General features: G+C 40.0%; 1 protein-coding gene across 1 annotated transcript in view; it reads right to left on the minus strand.

The window, feature by feature from the left end:
- Positions 1-21471, minus strand: part of RABGAP1L (RAB GTPase activating protein 1 like) — a 729399-nt gene that overhangs the window by 563091 nt on the left and 144837 nt on the right. Inside the window, exon 11 of the mRNA XM_055419205.2 lies at positions 6830-6971. Within this exon, the coding sequence (XP_055275180.1) occupies positions 6830-6971 (142 nt within the window). The remainder of the gene's footprint in view (positions 1-6829; positions 6972-21471) is intronic.

The following is a 21471-nucleotide window of genomic DNA, read 5'->3' on the forward strand; positions in this document are numbered from 1 at the left end:
GTCCCATCACTTCAAGGCAAATAGATGGGGAAACAGTAGCTGACTTTATTTTTCTGGGCCCCAAAATCACTGCAGATGGTGTCCGCAGCCATGAAATTAAAAGATGCTTACTCCTTGGAAGGAAAGTTATGACCAACCTAGACAGCATATTCAAAAGCAGAGATAATGTAAGACCAGAAACTATAAAACTCCTAGAGGAGAATGTAGGCAAAACACTCTCTGACATAAATCACAGCAGGATCCTCCAAGACCCACCTCCCAGAATATTGGAAATAAAAGCAAAAATAAACAAATGGGACCTAATTAAAATCAAAAGCTTCTGCACAGCAAAGGAAACTATAAGTAAGGTGAAAAGACAGCCTTCAGAATGGGAGAAAACAATAGCAAATGAAGCAACTGATAAAGGATTAATCTCCAAAATATACAAGCAGCTCCTGCAGCTCAATTCCAGAAAAATAAATGACCCAATCAAAAAATGGGCCAAAGAACTAAACAGACACTTCTCCGAAGAAGACATAAAGATGGCTAACAAACACATGAAAAAATGCTCAACATCCCTCATAATCAGAGAAATGCAAATCAAAACCACAATGAGATACCATTTCACACCAGTCAGAATGGCTGCTATCCAAAAGTCTACATGCAATAAATGCTGGAGAGGGTGTGGAGAAAAGGGAACCCTCTTACACTGTTGGTGGGAATGCAAACTAGTACAGCCACTATGGAGAACAGTGTGGAGATTCCTCAAAAAACTGGAAATAGAACTGCCATATGATCCAGCAATCGCACTCCTGGGCATACACACCGAGGAAACCAGAATTGAAAGAGACACATGTACTCCAATGTTCATTGCAGCACTGTTTATAATAGCGAGGACATGGAAGCAACCTAGATGCCCATCTGCAGACGAATGGATAAGAAGGCTTTGGTACATATACACAATGGAGTATTTTTCAGCCATCAAAAAGAATGCATTTGAATCAGTTCTAATGAGGTGAATGAAATTGGAGCCTATTATACAGAGTGAAGTAAGCCAGAAAGAAAAACATCAATATAGTATACTAACGCATATATGGAATTTAGAAAGATGATAACCTTAACCCTGTATACGAGACTGCAAAAGAGCCATAGGTATATAGAACAGTCTTTGGGACTCTGTGGGAGAGGGTAAGGGTGGGATGGTTTGGGAGAATGGCATTGAAACATGTATATTATCACATGTGTAACAAATCGCCAGTTCGGGGTCAATGCAAGTTACAGGATGCTCGGGGCTGGTGTGCGGGGATGAAACAGAGGGAGGATAAGGGGAGGAGGGAGGTGGGAGGGGGGTTCAGGAGGGGGAACTCATGTACACCCGGGGCGGATTCATGTCACTGTATGGCAAAACCAACCAATATAATATTGTAAAATAATTAGCCTCCAATAAAAATTTTAAAAAAGTAGAGACATTACTTTGTCAACAAAGGTCCGTCTAGTCAAGGCTATGGTTTTTCCAGTAGTCATGTATGGATGTGAGAGTTGGACTATAAAGAAAGCTGAGCACCGAAGAATTGATGCCTTTGAACTGTGGTGTTGGAGAAGACTCTTGAGAGTCCCATGGACTGCAAGGAGATCCAACCAGTCCATCCTAAAGGAGATCAGTCCTGGGTGTTCATTGGAAGGACTGATGTTGAAGCTAAAACTCCAATACTTTGGCCACCTGATGTGAAGAGCTGATTCATTTGAAAAGACCCTGATGCTGGGAAAGATTGAGGGCAGGAGGAGATGGGGATGACAGAGGATGAGATGGTTGGATGGCATCACCAACTCAACGGACATAAGTTTGGGTAGGCTCCCGGAGTTGGTGATGGACAGGGAGACCTGGCGTGCTGCAGTTCACAGGGTTGCAAAGAGTCAGACACAACTGAGCAACCGAACTGAACTGTGAAGGATAGCAAAGGACAAGGGTGGAATTTGTGGGGCAAAGAGTGACAGAGAATGAGGTCAGAAAGGTTAAAATCAGAAAATAAAATCACATACGGCCTTGTAAACCAAGGTAAAAAATTTTGGCAAGCAAAATGAAACGCCAATGGAGGATTTTTAGAAGAGAAGAAATATAATCTGACAAATTTCAAAAGGGTGACTATGGCTAGTGCAGAACCACAGACTAAGAGGGAATGAACAAGGGTGGAATGCAGGAGACCCGTTAGGAGGTACTGCAATAATCCAGTCCAAGAAATGATAGCACCAGAGAGATGGTAGATTCTGAATTCTGAGATCCAGAGCCTAGGAGCTGCCACTTGCTCACAGAGGAAGCCTACAGGGAAGATGAGCCTTTGGCCATTTACTCCACCTGGAACGCGCTCTCTTCATAGAACAGAAAAGAAGCAAAATCACTGTACACGTGAAAGGCATCATGTCCAGCATATACCTGTGAACAGCCAGGACCCTCTCCAATCTGCCTGAGTGCGTGTGCAGCCTTGCACGTATACACAGCCTCCCAGACCACCAGTGATATGCCGAACTAATGAGGCCCAGTCATTCCTTAAATCTCCTTTGGAAGGAGACTTCTTCTTTCCCAACCAGAATTACATCATTCTACATAAAAACTGGTCTTCCCATTCTCTTGCCATTTAAAAAAAAAATTGCTATTGTTTCCAATAACGTTCCAGAGATATGTAGTTTTTCTACATTTGCTCCAAATCAACTGAGTCCCTTCTAACGGTGAAAGCAAAGCTACCAGTTTTCACAGCTCGCCCCATCCTAGCAAAACTACTATGATAATAAGCCAGTGGTGGGAATGAGCAGAACGCGAGATACCTCAAGTATTATAACATCATTCACAATTCTCACTCAAGGCTCAGTGGTTTTTCTTGAATAAATGCTTTCTCCATATTTTTATATAATTTGATCACCTTCTCAAGTCCTTCCTTGCCTGTTTTTTGACAATTTATTGACATTTATGATTGCTTTTTCATAAGCATATTTGCTAAGCTTCTCACTCGAGCCATTCCTGCATTGAATACATTTTAAAGGTAATTTGCCTGAGCAACCTACTAAAAAAGATCATAAAAATATTTTTAAACATTGCTAAGTATGGAAACTGCCTGTATACTAAAATCACTATTTTCTTTTGACTGTTAACAAGTCTTTGTTGAAGAGCTTACTCAGGTGGCCTTAAGTAGAAAAAGTCTCTAAGCAGAATAAACAGCATTTGTAAAGACACAGGAAGCCTGCTAGGAAACTGCACCCTTAAGTGTTGGATGGGTAACTATTTTTAGCTCTCCCTTCCCTACTACAGATGAGCTCAAATCTCTTACACCCTAGAAGTGCCCTTTTGTGGCCACATGCAACTCAGTGCTTTAAAGCCCAGTCTCCTTCCTCTTCTTCTCCATTGACTTTCTTGAAAAAATAGTCTGAAAAGTATTTAAAACATCCCTTTCTCACCTCTAGTCATTCCTCAGTCCAGTATAAGAAGGCTTCCTTTTTTTCCAACTTTATTAAAATGACCCGCAGAGGTACCCAGTAGACTCTCAGATTTACCAGATCCAATGAACAATCTTTGGTCCTTATGCTGAATCTCCTTGCTCCATTTGTCAATACTGCAACATCATTTTCTCCTTTTGAATTTCCACTCCTTGGTCCATTACTACCTTGTCTTAGTTCTCCTCATACTATTCTGATCATTTCTTCTGCAGATCTTTTAGCTGGTCATCTACTCTTAAATGTTAGTGATCTCTCAAAACTCTACTATTAACCCACCCCTCCCACATTTTCTCTCAAAGAAATTTCAGTCAATTATCATTGCTTCACATTGATGACCCTCAAACCTTTATCTCCATTTGTTAAAACTTCTCTCATAATATAAGACCATTCCTAATCACTGAAATGATTAGTGGCTCAGAGGGTAAAGCGTCTGCCTACAATGCGGGAGACCCGGGTTCAATCCCTGGGTCGGGAAGATCCCCTGGAGAAGGAAATGGCAACCCACTTCAGTACTCTTGCCTGGAAAATCCCATGGACAGAGAAGCCTGGTAGGCTACAGTCCAAGGGGTCGCAAAGAGTCGGACATGACTGAGCGACTTCACTTTCACTTTCAATCACTGAAAAGTAGCTGCACTTCAATGTTCCACAGTGAGTTCAAATCCATCACTATCTGAAACTGAATGTATCACACCCCCACCCCACACCCACTCTTCCCAGGGATTCCTATCTTGTTTGCTGGCATCAACATCATCCAGTCACCTAACCTAGAAACCTAGATTTAATCTGATTCTTTCTCTTCCCTTCTCTTCTTTCTGCTGCCCATGACATCCAACTGAGCTACAAGTCTCGTTGCTTTTACCACAGGAATATTCTCACATCTCTTCTGCGCCTTCTTACACGCTGAGGCAGCCACTTTGACACACCTGCACCGAACGAACTCTGTCAAAAGGGCTGCATCAAAAATGAAGTTGGAGTCCAAGTCAGCTCTCTTGCTAAGACTAGAAAATGATGGCCTTCCAATACTTCCATATAGGACTTTCAGATCCTGGCCGTGAATGTCTCCAAACATTTTGCTGATTAATAACAAGTTAAAATTGGGATCATTTAGTTTGCCATTTACTTCTAAATGTATCAGTTTTCTAATTATGTTATTTTCCATAAGTAGATGGTTCTTCCCTTACACTGCACATCTACACAACTTTCAAACCTCATGAGCCCTAAATTTTCACCAGATCAAAAAATACCTTTCCAAGACTTGAATGGCATGGAGTAATAATATATCAGACAAAATGCATGGTAAGTCTATTAAACAGCAACTACACTGTATACCACAAAGCAGATGAATACTATGGAAGTGATATTCTGTGACTCCAAGGCTAAGATATAAAAGGCATTGCAACTTCCACCTTAGTTCCCTGGACTGCTGTCTGGGGAGAGCTCACCATTGTACCACATGGACACCCAAGCAGCACTAGCGGGAGGCTATGTGGAAAGTGAAGTATCTTGGCCAACTGCCAGCATCATTTTGGCAGCTATTATGAATCAGCCCCTTGGAAGCTTCTCCAAGCTTTCAGCCCCATTAATGTCATCTTCAAATAACTAAATTCCCCAGATAATATCTGACTCTCTATAACAAAAGCGAAGCCACAACTGACCAGAGAAGCCTAATTCATGACCCACAGAAACCATGAGATAATAAATGCTTTCTGAGTGAAAAAAAAAAGAACTCTACTTCCAACTACATGTAAAAATTTAAATGATTCACAGACACATCATTAATGAAAAAAAAGAAAAAAAAACCTGACACGGAATTCCCTGGCAATTCAGTGGTTAGGACTCTGCACTTCTACTGCAGCCAGTCCAGGTTCAATCCCCAGTCAGAGAACTAAGATCCCACAAGCCACAGCAAAAAAAAAAAAAAAGAAGAAGAAAGAAATTGACAAATTAGATTTCACAAAAATTAATCTTTCGTTTCTCAAAAGACCCTGTTCATCAAATGAAAAGGCAAACTACAGAGTGGGAGAAAATATCTGTAAAACACATCCAATAAAGGACCTTTGTGTGTGTTAAGTCACTTCAGTCGTGTCCAACTTCTGGCGACCCCATGGACTATACAGCCTGCCAGGCTCTTCTGTCCATGGGGATCTTCCAGTCAAGAATACTGGACTGGTTGCCATATCCTCCTCCAGGTAAAGGACCTTTACCAGTGTATTTAAAGAAAGCTTAAAAATCAACAAGAAGACACATAACCCAATGTTAGAAAGGGCAACAGATCTGAACAGAGTCTTGACAAGAAGGATAAACAGATGGCAAAGATGACATAAAGAACCTTCCTTTTAATAAACCCTAACCTATAAGCTGGAGAAGGAAATGGCAACCCACTCCAGTGTTCTTGCCTGGAGAATTCCAGGGACAGGGGAGCCTGGTGGGCTTCCATCTATGGGGTCACACAGAGTCGGACACGACTGAAGTGATTTAGCAGCAGCAGCAACCTATAAGCAGATAATATAAACGCTAAAAGTAAAGATCCATCATTTAGCTCTAGTTTCTATAAAAATTACTGAGCACAGAGCCAAATGAAGTGTGACTCTCATGAGGCTGGTTAGCAACCCTCAGCAGTATTCATGCAGTAAACAAAGCAGATAACCGCTGCTGCTGCTAAGTCGCTTCAGTCATGTCCGACTCTGTGCAACCCCACAGACGGCAGCCCACCAGGCTCCCCCGTCCCTGGGATTCTCCAGGCAAGAACACTGGAGTGGGGTGCCATTGCCTTCTCCAATGCATGAAAGTGACAAGTGAAAATGAAGTCGCTCAGTCATGTCCGACTCTTAGCGACCCCATGGACTGCAGCCCAGCAGGCTCCTCCATCCATGGGATTTTCCAGGGAAGAGTACTGGAGTGGGGTGCCATTGCCTTCTCCGAGATAACCGCTAGTGTTTCAAAAAAGTGAATGGTAAGTGATAAGGCAACAACAATAAACAAATCAAAACTGAATCATGTCAAATGAGGAGCAGGACATGACATTAACCACTGAAATTCTAAAAGCGCTTAGGAGAATTTGAAACTTATTAAACACTTCAAATGCACAAGAGAGCAAAGTTAAGCTGTCAAATTTAAATAATTGTGTAAGCTGCACTTAGGAGTATGCAACCAAGGAACCAAATGGACCAATTTCTCTTCTGCATCTAGTAGAATCTAGTCTAAAAGCAGCAGAGACTGCGAAGAAACACCACTCCTCCCCCTACCACTTAGAGAGGTGTGCATGCACGCGTGCATGCGCGTGCACACACACACACACACATCTATGAGGATACAAGCAAAGCACCATGTAAAGAGAAGAAACTGAGTAAGTTTCATTTCTTACCCTCTTCTGCTTCATCCTCCTGGGGTGACAACGGGCCCCCTCCACTAGTAGGAGTGACTGGATCCTCCTTCTCAGACTCTCGCTGAAGACTCACCACCTCATATATTGCATCCCCAGCATTCGTATGGCCTTTTCCCTCAGACTGAGAAAGACACAAAAATGTGTTTAAACATTAGAAATTTGAAGGAAACACTGAAAAATGGTGTAATTCAATGGTCATTAAAAAGAGCTAAAACGAAGAAGAGCAGCAGGTCATTTTTGATCTACAGCATGTCTTGAGGTTGAGAAAAATCTTTCGAGTGCAATGTTCACATAACATTCTAAATGTATGGTTCTTTTAGTATTATTTTAACCAATACAATAAAACCTATTAACCATCTGAAAAAAATCTCAATTTCTTTTTTCAAAAAAACCTAAGACACCACAGATTCCAGGGCAGATAGATAAGCAAGTGATACTGGACTGACTACCTTGCTCTGAGATAAAGAGATACCAACTATATCCATCAACTAATTCATGGAAGTAGGTAGTTTTCACCTTACAAATGGCTTACATTCTAAATGGCCTTTTATTAAGGAGGAAAATTTCCAAGGCAATCATTAATTAACCAACTTAGCGTGGCTTACAAAGTCCTAGATAAACTGAACTGTGCCTCTCTCATGAGCCTCATCTCATATTCAAAGACTGTTACAATACTATACTTCAGCTACTCTGGCCTTGTTTCAGTTCTGAGAACTTTTTTTCTTTTTCACCCACCCAAGGCCTTGGGATATCCTTCTCTCTCTGATGATATAGCTTTTCCTCCTACTCTCTGCTAACTACCATCAATACTGGGTCCTTATTTCTTAATGTTACTTCTGTTGATGTTGTTCACTTGCTTTGTTGTGTCCAACTATTTGTGACCCCATGTACTGCTGCATACCAGGCTTCCCTGTCCTTCACTATCTCCCAAAGTTTGCTCAAACTCATGTCCATTGAGTTAGTGATGCCATCCAACCATCTCATCCTCTGTCACCTCCTTCTCCTCCTGCCCTCAATGTTACTTCTACAAAGAATCTGAACTAAATTCCCATGTTTTCAGTTCTCATCGTAACTTTTCCTTCTCCCTCAATGCATTTGCTATAACTACACATTATATTTTTACTATATTTGTTTAATGGCTTTCTCATCCACAACAGAGGAAGTATCATATGGCAGAGATCATGTTGACTTTTAGTCAGAAACAATATGGTACCTGACACATAGTAAGTATTCAAAAATATCTGTGGAATCAATGATTAGACTAATGGTAAAACATGAATTTTAAAGTCAAATAGACCTGAGTCTGAATTCAAATTTCACTACAAGTAAGAGTGTGGTCTTGGACAAAATACTTTGCTGAGTATTTTGAGGCACAGTACCTCTATCAATAAAACCGAAATAAACCATCTCATTAATTAAGGAGATCAAATATAATAATACTTAGAACATAAAATTAGAGTGACTGAAACAAATTTTTATTATTATTATTATCTCAGTTTTTACACCATTTTAGTACATTCTAAAGAACACAAAATAAGAATAGTATAGGCATATATAGAGGTATAATTATATCAAGTATCTACCTGTACTGTAATTCATTTAAATTACAAAAACATAACTAATTATTCATTCTTTTCAAGAATTTCTTCTGAACAATAAATCAAATTTCAGGCCCATTTTCAAGCCATTTAGCAAATAATAAAAGGTAAAATTGTCCACTGCATTAAACGTAGAGGGAAGAAAAAGAAGACAGCCATGAAAAATTATGTGGTTAGGTTTAAACCAAACATATTTTTTTTTGAAATTCTACTATATTCAGGAAACAAAGATCTCAATCCCTAAAGCAACAACTAAAGTAATTATATAAAGAAATACAATAAAAATGAAATACTAGAAAAGATGGCGGAGGAGTAGGTGGACATGGAGTATATCTCTCTCCATGCATATATCAGGAATACACCTTCAGACACAGAAGTGCATGCAGAACACCAGCTGAGAGCGGACAGGAGTAGCTGAGCAGTGGAGAAGAATATATAGAATCACACAAAACTTGGCAGGATGGAGGAACTAGGAGGAAAAACAGGAGTGTTACAAGGACTGGACCTGCCCTTGGTGGGTGGGGCAAGTGAAGCAGGGTTCTGATCCCCACATCAAGGCAACTGAGTCAGAGGAGAAACATTTAAGGCTGAGAGTGAAACAGCTGATCTGTGGCAGCCTAAGTGGGATGAGAATCAGATAGTCCTTGCTGCAGCCATACACACCCCAGACAGGGATGCCGGTCCCCTAGAAGGGTTAGCAGCTGGGAGCTGGAGCTTAGGGAATGTGGAGCAATCCCAGGGTGAGGGCTGCTCTTGACTGTGGAGAGATGGACAAAGGGGAAGTGAGGGAGGAGACTCTGGTGGGAAATGCCTGTGGAGGAAATCCAGGCAGCCATGGAAGCAAGGCCATACTGCTGAGTCAAGCACAGGGCATGGAGTCATCAGTATAGCCTCTCTCTCCCCATAGGCCAGCATCACCAGCAGAACAATACAGAGGCTGGCCCATCAAGTGCCTGACGCACCAAACTACAGAGTAGGACCCCATCCAGGGTGCTCCTTTAAGTGACTGATGTACCAAACTACAGAGTAGGACCCCACCCAGGGTGCCCCTTTAAGTGCCTGACACACCAATCTACAGGGTAGGACCCCAGCCAGGGGGGACTCTCTATATGCCTGACACACTGAACAACAGAAAAGGACCCCAGGCATGGGAGCCTCTAAGTGCCTGAACGGGTGGAGCTATGGAGAAAGACTAGCCAAAGAGGCCTTCTGATCACCAGCTACCACAGGCTCCAAAAAAGACTCTGATAGGGCCTTAACTCCTGCGGCTGAAGAAGTCCAGGTCCCTGCACACCTTGCGCCACTAGGGTCCCCACGACCCAAACAGCTGTGCCACCTTCACACGCAACCCTCACTGGGGCAGACCTGCCACAGGCAAAAAAAAAAAGTCTTACAACAATGCATGCGGGGTGTCTTCTGCTGTGTGTGACTCTCTGCAACCCTGTAGACTGTGGCCTACTGGGCTACTCTGTCAGGGGGGTTCTCCAGGCAAGAATACTGTAGTGTATTGGACAATGCTGGTAGCCATACCCTTCTAGAGAACTGTATTTCCTGCTGCCCTAGCCATCAACTACTCTGATTCTGATCCTAAACAATGGAGCTGGAAAAATCAACCTTCCTGATGTCAGGTTACACTATAAAGCTACAGTCATCAAGACAGTATGGTACTGGCACAAAAACAGAAATATTGATCAATGGAACAAGACAGAAAGCCCAGAAATAAACCCACACACTTGTGGATACCATATTTTTGACAAAGGAAGCAAGAATATACAATGGGGCAAAGACAGCCTCTTCAATAAATGGTGCTGGGAAAACTGGACAGCTACATGAAAAAGAATGAAATTAGACCACTTCCTAACACCATCAGTTCAGTTCAGTCACTCAGTTGTGTGCTACTCTTTGCGACCCCATGAATCAGAGCACGCCACGCGTCCCAGTCCATCATCAACTCTCGGAGTTCAATCAAACTCATATGCATCGAGTCAGTGATGCCATCTCATTCTCTGTTGTGTGTCTCCTCCTGCCCCCGATCCCTCCCAACATCAGGGTCTTTTCCAATGAGTCAATTCTTCACATGAGGTGGCCAAAGTCGTGGAGTTTCAGCTTTAGCATCAGTCCTTCCAATGAACACCCAGGACTGATCTCCTTTAGAATGGATTGGTGGATCTCCTTGCAGTCCAAGGGACTCTCAAGAGTCTTCTCCAACACCACAGTTCAAAAGCATCAATTCTTCAATGCTCAGCTTTCTTCACAGTCCAAATCTCACATCCATACATGACCAAGGGAAAAACCATAGCCTTGACTAGACAGACCATTGCTGGCAAAATAATGTCTCTGCTTTTTAATATGCTATCTAGGTTGGTCAAAGCTTTCCTTCCAAGGAGTGTCTTTTTATTTCATGGCTGCAATCACCATCTGCAGTGATTCTGGAGCCCAAAAAATGAAGTCTGACACTGTTTCCACTGTTTCCCCATCTATTTCCCATAAAGTGAAGGGACCGGATGCCAAGATCTTAGTTTTCTAAATGCTGAGCTTTAAGCCAACTTTTTCACTCTCCTCTTTCACTTTCATCAAGGGTCTCTTTAGTTCCTCTTCACTTTATGCCATAAGGGTGGTGTCATCTGCATATCTGAGGTTATTCATATTTCTCCCGGCAATCTTGATTCCAGCTTGTGCTTCTTCCAGCCCAGCGTTCCTCATGATGTACTCTGCCTATCAGTTAAATAAGCACGGTGACAATACACAGCTTTGACGTACTCCTTTCCCTATTTGGAACCAGTCTGCTGTTTCATGTCCAGTTCTAACTGCTGCTTCCTGACCTGCATATAGGTTTCTCAAGAGGCAGGTCAGGTGGTCTGGTATTCCCATCTCTTTCAGAATTTTCCAGTTTATTGTGATCCACACAGTCAAAGGCTTTGGCATAGTCAATGAAGCAGAAATGGATGTTTTTCTGGAACTCTCTTGCTTTTTCCATGATCCAGCGGATGTTGGCAATTTGATCTCTGGTTCCTGTGCCTTTTCTGAAACCAGCTTGAACATCTGGAAGTTCACAGTTCATGTATTGCTGAAGCCTGGCTGGGAGAATTCTGAGCATTACTTCACTAGCATGTGAGAGGAGTACAATTGTGTGGTAGTTTGAGCATTCTTTGGCATTGCCTTTCTTAGGGACTGGAATGAAAACTGACCTTTTCCAGTCCTGTGGCCACTGCCGAGTTTTCCAAATTTGCTGGCATATGGAGTGCAGCACTTTCACAGCATCATCTTTCAGGATTTGAAATAGCTCAACTGGAATTCCATTAGCTCCACTAGCTTTGTTTGTAGTGATGCTTTCTAAGGCCCACTTGACTTCAAATTCCAGGATGTATGGCTCTAGGTGAGTGATTACACCATCGTGATTATCTTGGTCATGAAGATCTTTTTTTACAGTTCTTCTGTGTATTCTTGCAACCTCTTCTTAATATCTTCTGCTTCTGTTAGGTCTGCACCATTCCTGTCATTTATCGAGCCCATCTATGCGTGAAATGTTCCCTTGGTATCTCTAATTTTCTTGAAGAGATTCTAGTCTTTCCTATTCTGTTGCTTTCCTCTATTTCTTTGCATTGATTGCTGAGGAAGGCTTTCTTATCTCTCCTTGCTGTTCTTTGGAACTCTGCATTCAGATGCTTATATCTTTCCTTTTCTCCTTTGCTTTTCGCTTCTCTTCTTTTCACAGCTATTTGTAAGGTCTCCCCAGACAGCCATTTTGCCTTTTTGCATTTCTTTTCCATGGGGATGGTCTTGTCCCTGTCTCCTGTACAATGTCACAAACCTCCGTCCATAGTTCATCAGGCACTCTATCTATCAGATCTAGTCCCTTAAATCTATTTCTCACTTCCACTGTATAATCATAAGGGATTTGATTTAGGTCACAGCTGAATGGTCTAGTGGTTAACTCTGAATTTGGCAATAAGGAGTTCATGATCTGAGCCACAGTCAGCTCCCGGTCTTGTTTTTGCTAACTATATAGAGCTTCTCCATCTTTGGCTGCAAAGAATATAATCAAACTGATTTCGGTGTTGACCATCTGGTAATGTCCATGTGTAGAGTCTTCTCTTGTGTGGTTGGAAGAGGGTGTTTGCTATGACCAGTGCCTTTTCTTGGCAAAACTCTATTAGCCTTTGCCCTGCTTCATTCCGTATTCCAAGGCCAAATTTGCCTGTTACTCCAGGTGTTTCTTGATGTCCTACTTTTGCATTCCAGTCCCCTATAATGAAAAGGATATCTTTTTTGGGTGTTAGTTCTAAAAGGTCTTGTAGGTCTTCATAGAAACATTCAACTTCAGCTTCTTCAGCGTTACTGGTTGGGGCATAGGCTTGGATTACTGTGACACTACACTATATGTTAAAAAGTTCTAGTCAAGAAGAATATTTAAGAGTCTTATAAACATATGTAGCTAACAACAGGCTCTCAAATATATGAAGCAAAAAATTCACAGAAATGAAAAGAGATGGACAAATCTACATTTACAACTGGAGACATCAACACTCCTCTCACAGAAATGAAAAGAAGTATATGAAAATTAAGCAATGTTTAGAAGAATTGTACATCATCATCAATAGGATCTGATATTATACACACTCCATTCAATAACAGAAGAACACACATTCTTTTCAAATGCACATGGAACATTCACCAAAACAAACCATGTCCTGGGTTATAAAACAAACTTTAAGAAAATTTTTTAGACTTAACTAAATAATGTTTAGTGACCATAATATAATTAAACTGAAAATCAACACCAGAAATGTGTCTGAAAAATCCACAGATACTTGGAAATAACACACTTCCTAGACACTCCATGGATCAAAGAGGAAAACTCAAAGTAGAAAGTATTTTGAACTGAACAAAAATGAAAATACAAGTGAAAATTAGTGGGCTACATCTATGATTTAGAGATATAAATACATGTATTTCAAATGAGCCATCCAAAAATCAATAATCTAAATGTGCACCTTAAGAAATGAGGAAAAGAAGTAAAAAATAAAGCAAACAGAATTAAAATAATAATAATAAATCAATAAAACTGGGGACACAAAAAATTTAAAATCAGTGAAACCAAAAGGTAGTTTCTTTACAAAGATCAATAAATTGATAAACCTCTAGCTAAATTCATAAAACAAAAAAGAAAGAAGATACAAATTATCAATACCAGGAACAAAAGCATGGGTATCACTATATACTTCATGAAATCAAATGGATAATAAATACAGCAAAGAGTCCTATGCATATTAACTGTACAACTTAGAAAAATGCACCAAATTTAAGCTGTACAACATAATAATTTGATACACTGTATATATTGCAAAATAGCTACCACAATAACATCCTTCACATGACACAGTCTTGGTAATTTACTAACAGATTGTATTCTTTCAGTAGAAGTATAGTTAATTTATGTTTCACATATGCAGCAAAATGATTCAGTTTTATGCGTATGTATGAGTGTATATACCTGTATATATGAGATATATATATGTATACATATTCTTTTTCAGATTCTTTTCCATTATAGGTTATTACAAAATATTGAATATAGGTCCCGATGCTATACAGTGAACTGAAGTGAAAGTCACTCAGTTGTGTCCAACTCTTTGCGACCCCATGGACTATACAGTCCATGGAATTTTCAGGCCAGAATACTAGAGTGGGTAGCCTTTCCCTTCTCCAGGGGATCTTCCCAACCCAGGAATCAAAGCCAGGTCTCTTGCATTGTAGACAGATTCTTTACCAGCTGAGCCACAAGGGAAGCCTGTGCTATACAGTAGTTCTTTGCTTTGTATCTAATTTATATGTGCTTCCCTGGTGGCTCAGAGGTTAAAGCATCTGCCTCCAATGCGGGAGACCTGGGTTCGATCCCTGGGTCGGGAAGATCCCCTGGAGAAGGAAATGGTAACCCACTCCAGTATTCTTGCCTGGAGAATCCCATGGACGGATAAGCCTGGTAGGCTACAGTCCGCGGGGTCGCAAAGAGTCGGACACGACTGAGCGACGGAATGGAACAGAATTTATATGTAGCAGCATCAGCTAATCACAAAATCCCAACTGATCCCTCCCCTAACTGATCATACTTTAAATAGGTTTAAATCAGCACTTCATCTTCAAAAGGGAAACTTCCTCTTATGCTTTTTAACTCTAATAACTGATAAAAGGCTTTGCCTCCAAGTGAAAAGAATGTTAAGGCACCAGAAAGCAAAGAAGAGATTTGGGAGGAGGGCAAAAAATAGTTATTTTAACATTAAACCTGTTTTAAGCTAAGAGCCCATAACAAGCCTAAAGGAGGCCTGAGCTCAGAAAAGATTTAAGAAAGTGCAGTCACTTCCACTTCCAGCCTGGATCATGCTCTCCTAGAGAATAAAGAAGAGATGGCTCCCTTCCTTTTAATAACGGTCAAGCCACAGGAGTTTGTGAGAGCAGGTAAGACTATGATGAACTCCTGTCATGCCCTAAAATCTATCCTTTTCTTCAGGCAAGCCTCCTCCCTCTAAAAGATGTCAACTAAAAACACAAAACAGGATAGTGGCCTCTAGAGAACAGCTTATCAAGAGAGAAGCTTTTCCGCTCTCCTTAACAGTGATCTCCAGTCTTACCTCGTGGACATTATGACTCTGCTTCTCATTTCTCTATAACTTCCCCTTGTAGGCCAGCAAAATTTACCACCCCAAAATGTCTCTTTGGCATTTAGATTATTTAGAGTTGGAACCAATCAAGGCCCAAAAGACTCAGGAAAAAACTTTGACTTTCCCCCTCACTGCCTAAATTTAGACAGCAGGTCTGTTTCTGGAACAGAGTTACAACAACCTGCAAAGGATATGGGCTAGGTGTGATGGGGAAACTCAGCAGGGCCTAGAGATCAGAGTCCCCTCTGTCCCATCGTCACTGCATAGCCCAGCAAACATTTGTTTACCAAACATTTGCTTTCCCAGCTCTATATGAACTACCTTTTTTTCCAAAAACACTCCGCCCAACATGTTCTTTTGTATTCAACTGAAGATGGTATTAAAGTTGAAAGATTCGGCCATTGTGGTGAATTACTCAGTTTTCCTGGGTCTCTCCAATGTATGTACTGTGCTAAGTTGCTTAGTTGCGTCCGACTCTTTGTAACCCTATAGACTGTAGCCCACCAGGCTCCTCTGTCCATGGGATTCTCCAGGCAAGAATACTGAGGTGGGTTGCAACGCCCTCCTCCAGAGGATCTTTATAGTGCAGGGATCGAACCCACATCTTTTATGTCTCCTGCGTTGCCAGGCAAGTTCTTTACCACTAACAACACCCAGGAAGCCCTGATATACATGTGCTATTAAACTTTTCATTTTCTTCCTTTAATCTATCTCATGTCATTTTAATTCTTATTAAGAATTACCATCTAGTCAAAAATATGGTTTTTACAGTAGTCAAGTATGGATGACTTGACTACTTTTTTTATAGAAAAAGAAAAGCTGAGCGCCCAAGAATTGATGCTTTTGAACTGTGATATTGGAAAAGACTCTTGAGAGTCCCTTAAACTGCAAGGAGATCAAACCAGTCAATCCTAAAGGAAATCAGACCAGAATATTCATTGAAAAGACTGATGCTGAAGCTGAAGCTCCAACACTTTGGCCACCTGATTCAAAGAGCTGACTCACTGGAAAAGATCCTGATGCTGGGAAAGACTGAAGGCAGCAGGAGAAGGGGGCAACAGAGTATGAGATGGTTGGATGGCATCACCGACTCAATGGACATGAGTTTAAGCAAGCTCCAGGAGATGGCAGAGGACAAGGAAGGCTGGAGTGGCTTCAGTCCATGGGGTCTCAAAGAGTCTGACATGACTGAGGGACTGAGCAACAACAAAGCAGAATCATAGAAGATGGTTTTTGGACATGAGTCCGTCTTCTCCCCAGTTGCCAGTCTCTTTATTAAAGAAATCTTTCCTTTCCCAACAATGAGTACTGGCTACTGAGAGGCAAGCAGCTAAACATGAGATCAGTAACAAGCATAGGATGACTATTTTGAGCTAAGGGCAATAAAAACTCAGCAGATTCTTGAAAGCTCTTCTACCTCTCCCTCAATTGCCTAAATTTACATAAGAAAGGGAGAAAGCTAGTAAGAGAGATATCCTTTTATCTAAGAAACTTATCTGCATAACAGGACTACCTCGTTGTTGTTTTTTTTTAATTCCCCAAATATCTCCTCCCACTTCCTATGAATGACCTTTCTCCTCTTGGCATTCCCAGATCCCTCCCCTTTCCCTGGCTCAGGATGGAATATAAACTTCAATCACCAGCTGCCTTTTGAGTCTTCATATCTTTCTGGGGCTCCCACAAGCACATAATTAAATTTTCCTCCTATTAATCTGTCTTATATTTATTTACATATTAGGCCAGCCAAAGAACGTAAAAGGGAAGAAGAGAAATTTTGTCCACCCTTAAAATATTCCTTCTCTGCTGTCATCACAGAACTTAACTCACATAGATCCTCAAAAGGGCTTCTTTTAATCACCACTTTCTTTCATTCTTTCATTCTACTGCTATGGCCCCTCCCTTTTCTAAACCCACCAGCATTCTGTACATTATTTTTATCTAGTATTTATCACAACCCTCCCAAGTAAAATGGCAATTTTTATATATTTCCTTATTAATAGCAGATGACACAAAGTTCCTTTGGGGATAAGGTTGTTCTTTGAAATATCTTATTCTCACCATGTCACTAGATACTATAAATTAACTTTGAATTAACTTGACTACAACAGTCATGGAATTATTTGCACTAAAAACCGTTTATATTCACTAATCCAAATGTCACAGAATTTTAGAAAAAAATTCAGTATTACTACTAGCCCACATTATTAGTTTATAATAAGAAAACCAAGGCCTCCAGACATAAAGGGACTCCCAATAGGGTTTTTTTTTTTTTTAACTATTGACAGAAAAAGCTTTATCTGTCACACTTATTTCATATAAAAATTCAAAACATTTCATGTACTAAATCCAAACTATATGATATACACTACATCTCTATACCAGAATAAGTGACCCCCTTCTCAATCAAATGTAAATTTCACTATGTCATTTAAGGCCAGATGCTCCAAAAACTAAGCATAACTTGTTATTATTATTAGAGTTTTAAATTTTCCATAATAATCAGCAACCCATTTTTCCCCCATAAAATTTGTTCATCATAATAATCGGATGTACTTACAGAAATCTCAATTTAAGTTATTTAAACCTTACTAATTCTACAACATATGTTTTGTATTTCAAGAAATGTCAAGCTACATTAAAATATGTTGTACTGGTTTCAAAATGTTCTGCATTTCCTGAATTAACCTAATGTAAATAACATTTCTTAAGATTACCTTTGAACTGAATATAAGTATTTCTTTCTTTGTAACACATGGACATGAGTTTGAGTGAACTCTGGGAGTTCATGATGAACAGTGAGGCCTGGCATGCTGTGATTCATGGGGTCGCAGAGTCGGACACAACTGAGCGACTGAACTGAACACTATTTTATCTCTATAATTGCTTTCGATTGCTCTTTATAGTATATCATAAATATACAAATGAAGCAAGGATTTAAGAACCACCCCTACACGTTTTCAGTGCTGCTGACTCAGCTGATCTCTTCAGAACTGAGCTTTATTTTACAATAACTTCACCTAATCAGCTATTTTTCTTGAAACTATCTTATTTATAAATATTCCTAACTTATGAAATAAAAGATTACTGAATTCATTGAAGTGCTGCTTTTTCCAAGCTCCTATTTCCATATGCTTCTACACTTTGATGCCTAATATAACTTCACTGTTACCAATTTTTACTAAATTTTGGTACCAGCACAAAGTAGAAAATATTTTTATGAAGGACAACACAGCTAAGAATGTTGCACACCATTATTGGCAACAAAATCAATTATCTCAGTCCATAGAAAATAATTTCATTTCAACATTTCAAACAAGTAGTATTTTAAGAGTAATACCATAGTCTTAAGTGCAAGAATATAATCTATACCTTAACAAAGTATATTTGACTATGAAATAAGCAAAATTTCCTTATTTAAATATCAATTAGGTTGCTAGTTCACCATCATACCCTTGTTACATTATTCTCCAAGTGAGAAGCCTTTTGTTTTTATTTATCAAATTTTAAACACACTAAAAGAAAATAAATCTTTAGATAAGAGGATCATTTATTCCTCATTAATAGGCCACTTGATAACATGGCCTTGGTAATGTCTGATTTCTTAAACTCCACACAAATGAAAGACAAGGGAGAGGTGCTAGTACTTAATGAAAAGAACCCAACTCACGGTGCTTACCATTTTGCTTTGCTTCACAACTGGCTTATTACTTTTTAAATGCATTTCTCTCCTCTCTGGCTTACAATTTCAAAACTTAAAATACTAATTTTTCATACCTGAAAATACTAATTTTTCAGACCTTAAAAACACTAATTTTTAAGATCTTGATAATGGGAAAGATTGAAGGCAGGAGGAGAAGGAGACAACAAGAGGATGAGATGGTTGGATAGCATCACCAAATGAATGGACAGGAGTCTGAGCAAACTCCAGGAAACAGTGAAGGACGGGGAAGGAAATCTGATGTGCTGCAGTTCATGGGGTCACAAAGAGTCAGACATGACTTAGTGACTGAACAACAACAAATTTTCAGAATAAATCCTTACCAATAATTCAAGTTTTCGATGAAGGCCTATAATAAACAATCTATTCTCATTTCAGTACCCAGAATGAAAAACTGCTTTATTCAGTTTTATTTCCTTTGATGTAGTCTCTAAGATACACTCTATAGCACAATACAAACCAAACCTGAAAGTAAATGGTAACAGCTGAATGTCTTATAGTTCTTTACGCAAAATAGGACCAGAAGAATATAAAATTATTCAATGATTTTAACAAGTATAAAACAAAACAAAAATAGTACTACAAAGGTTATATTCTGATAACCTTCTTATCAAAGAATCCTGCCAATAAACACCCTATGGATGATGGAATGCACAGTCCACCTTATGGATGATGGAATGCACAGCATTTATTTTTAGCAATAAGAAAAAAAAAGAAGAATTCATTGCCTCCAGTGTCAATATCCTTTTCACTGCTGTCAGACTGAACTTTGTCAATTATAAACATATTGTCATTCAGAGCTTAAAATTCTCCCAACCTGAGGATAAAGTACTAAGCATAGCAATGACCTACCTATTCAGAATAATTACCCACCATGCCCACTGATGCTTCAGCAATATAGCAATATCTAATCTCCTAAAGATCTTCAACATATCATGTTGCATCAGAGCTGTATGAACTGACTCAACAATAGTTGAGTCTCTGACTATACAACAGTCTCTGACTAAAATGCCTTTCTCTGTCTTACCACAATTCAAAATCCTGACCTTCCTACAAGAGTTACTTATTCATTTTTTGGTTAATTTATTCATTCATTCATTTTAGGCTTAAGATACAAAAGAGTCTATCCAAAAAGAATACAGACTATACAGAAGACAAGAAGTATTAATTGATATTAATAACAATAATAGCTAACACTTATTGAGCATGTAACACGTGATAAGCACTGTCCTAATGGGCCTTACATGAATTCATATTTAATCACCATGAGAGCTGTGATACTGTATATAATAAGAAATACATATTTTGGTCTTCATCCTGGCTCCTGAAACAGCACCATAGCAACAAAGGTGAAAGAAACAACTTCTGTTTTAATATTTGGTTTTTATCCATTTTCTGAAAGAGTTCCAGGGAATCCCCTGGTGGCCCAGTAGTTAAGACTCCATGCTTCCACTGCATGGGCTTGATCCCCGGTCAGAAAACTAAGATCCCACATGCTGCAAGGTGCCACCAAAAGAAAAAAAAAAAATCTTGAACCATGAAATAGTTCCAGAGCAATAAAGATAAAATGAGCATTTTTTGTTATTTCTAATGAGCTTCTTTCAACTATAGCTGAATTTATGTTCACGAGGTAACTTCTAGAAAGCCCCTAAGGACATGCGGGCTGGGAACAGTGCAGGTGGATGCCAGGGGAATCTATCACATTGACTTGAGGGTTGGAACTTTCAGCCCCACTCCACCAGCCTGCAGGGAGGGGAAACGGACTGGTGCTTGAGTTAATGGCTAACAGTCAATGATTTACTCACTTGTGCCTACAGAATGAAGCATCCAAAAAACCCCTAACTTAGCTGTTCAGAGAACTTCTGGGTTGGTAAGCAAGTAGAGGTACTGAGAGGGTGGCAAGACTGTATATCCCCGATACCTTGCACTATGCATCTCTGCTAGCTGGCTGTTCCAGAGTTGTATCCTTTTCTAATACACTGGTAATCTATTAAGCAAACTGTTTTCCTGAGTTCTGTGAGTCGTTCTAGCAAATCATCAAACCTGAGGGGGGGGGTGTTGTGGGAACCTCCAAATTACAGCTGGCTGGTTAGAAACACAGGTGACAACCTGAACCTGCAGCTGGTATCTGAAGTAAGGAGGAGGGGGACAGTCTTGTGGGACTGAGTCCTTAAACTGTGAGGTCCATGCTGACTCCAGGTAGTGTCATCACTGAACTGAAGGCCATCCAACTGGGGTCAAGTTGGAGAATTAACTGGTATAGGAAAAACACCCACCTGTCTATTATCAGAAATGAAGTGGTGGGAACAGTAGTAAAGGAAACAGAGTTTTCTTTACACAAATCTGAGGTGGTATAATAAAAATCCCCACTTTGGAGATGAGGAGTATCTTGCTTAAGGCTAAATGTCTAGGAAATGGGGGGAAGCTGGGATTCAATCCTGGGAACCTGACTCCAATCCAAGTTGACAAGAATGATTAGTGAATGTCACCTCTGCACTGTGCATACACTTCTGCTGTTGCATGAATCACCTAGTAGGATAATCTTTTTACCGTTACATTCTTCACTCTTTAAAGACAAGAGAACATGTATTATTCATTCACATTCCCCAACACCATCATGCTACAGGTACTCAAAAAATATTTAAT

The sequence above is a fragment of the Moschus berezovskii genome, chromosome 17 (genome assembly GCF_049115385.1).
Source record: "Moschus berezovskii isolate FMDL1 chromosome 17, NW_MosBer_1.0, whole genome shotgun sequence".
NCBI lineage: Eukaryota > Metazoa > Chordata > Mammalia > Artiodactyla > Moschidae > Moschus > Moschus berezovskii.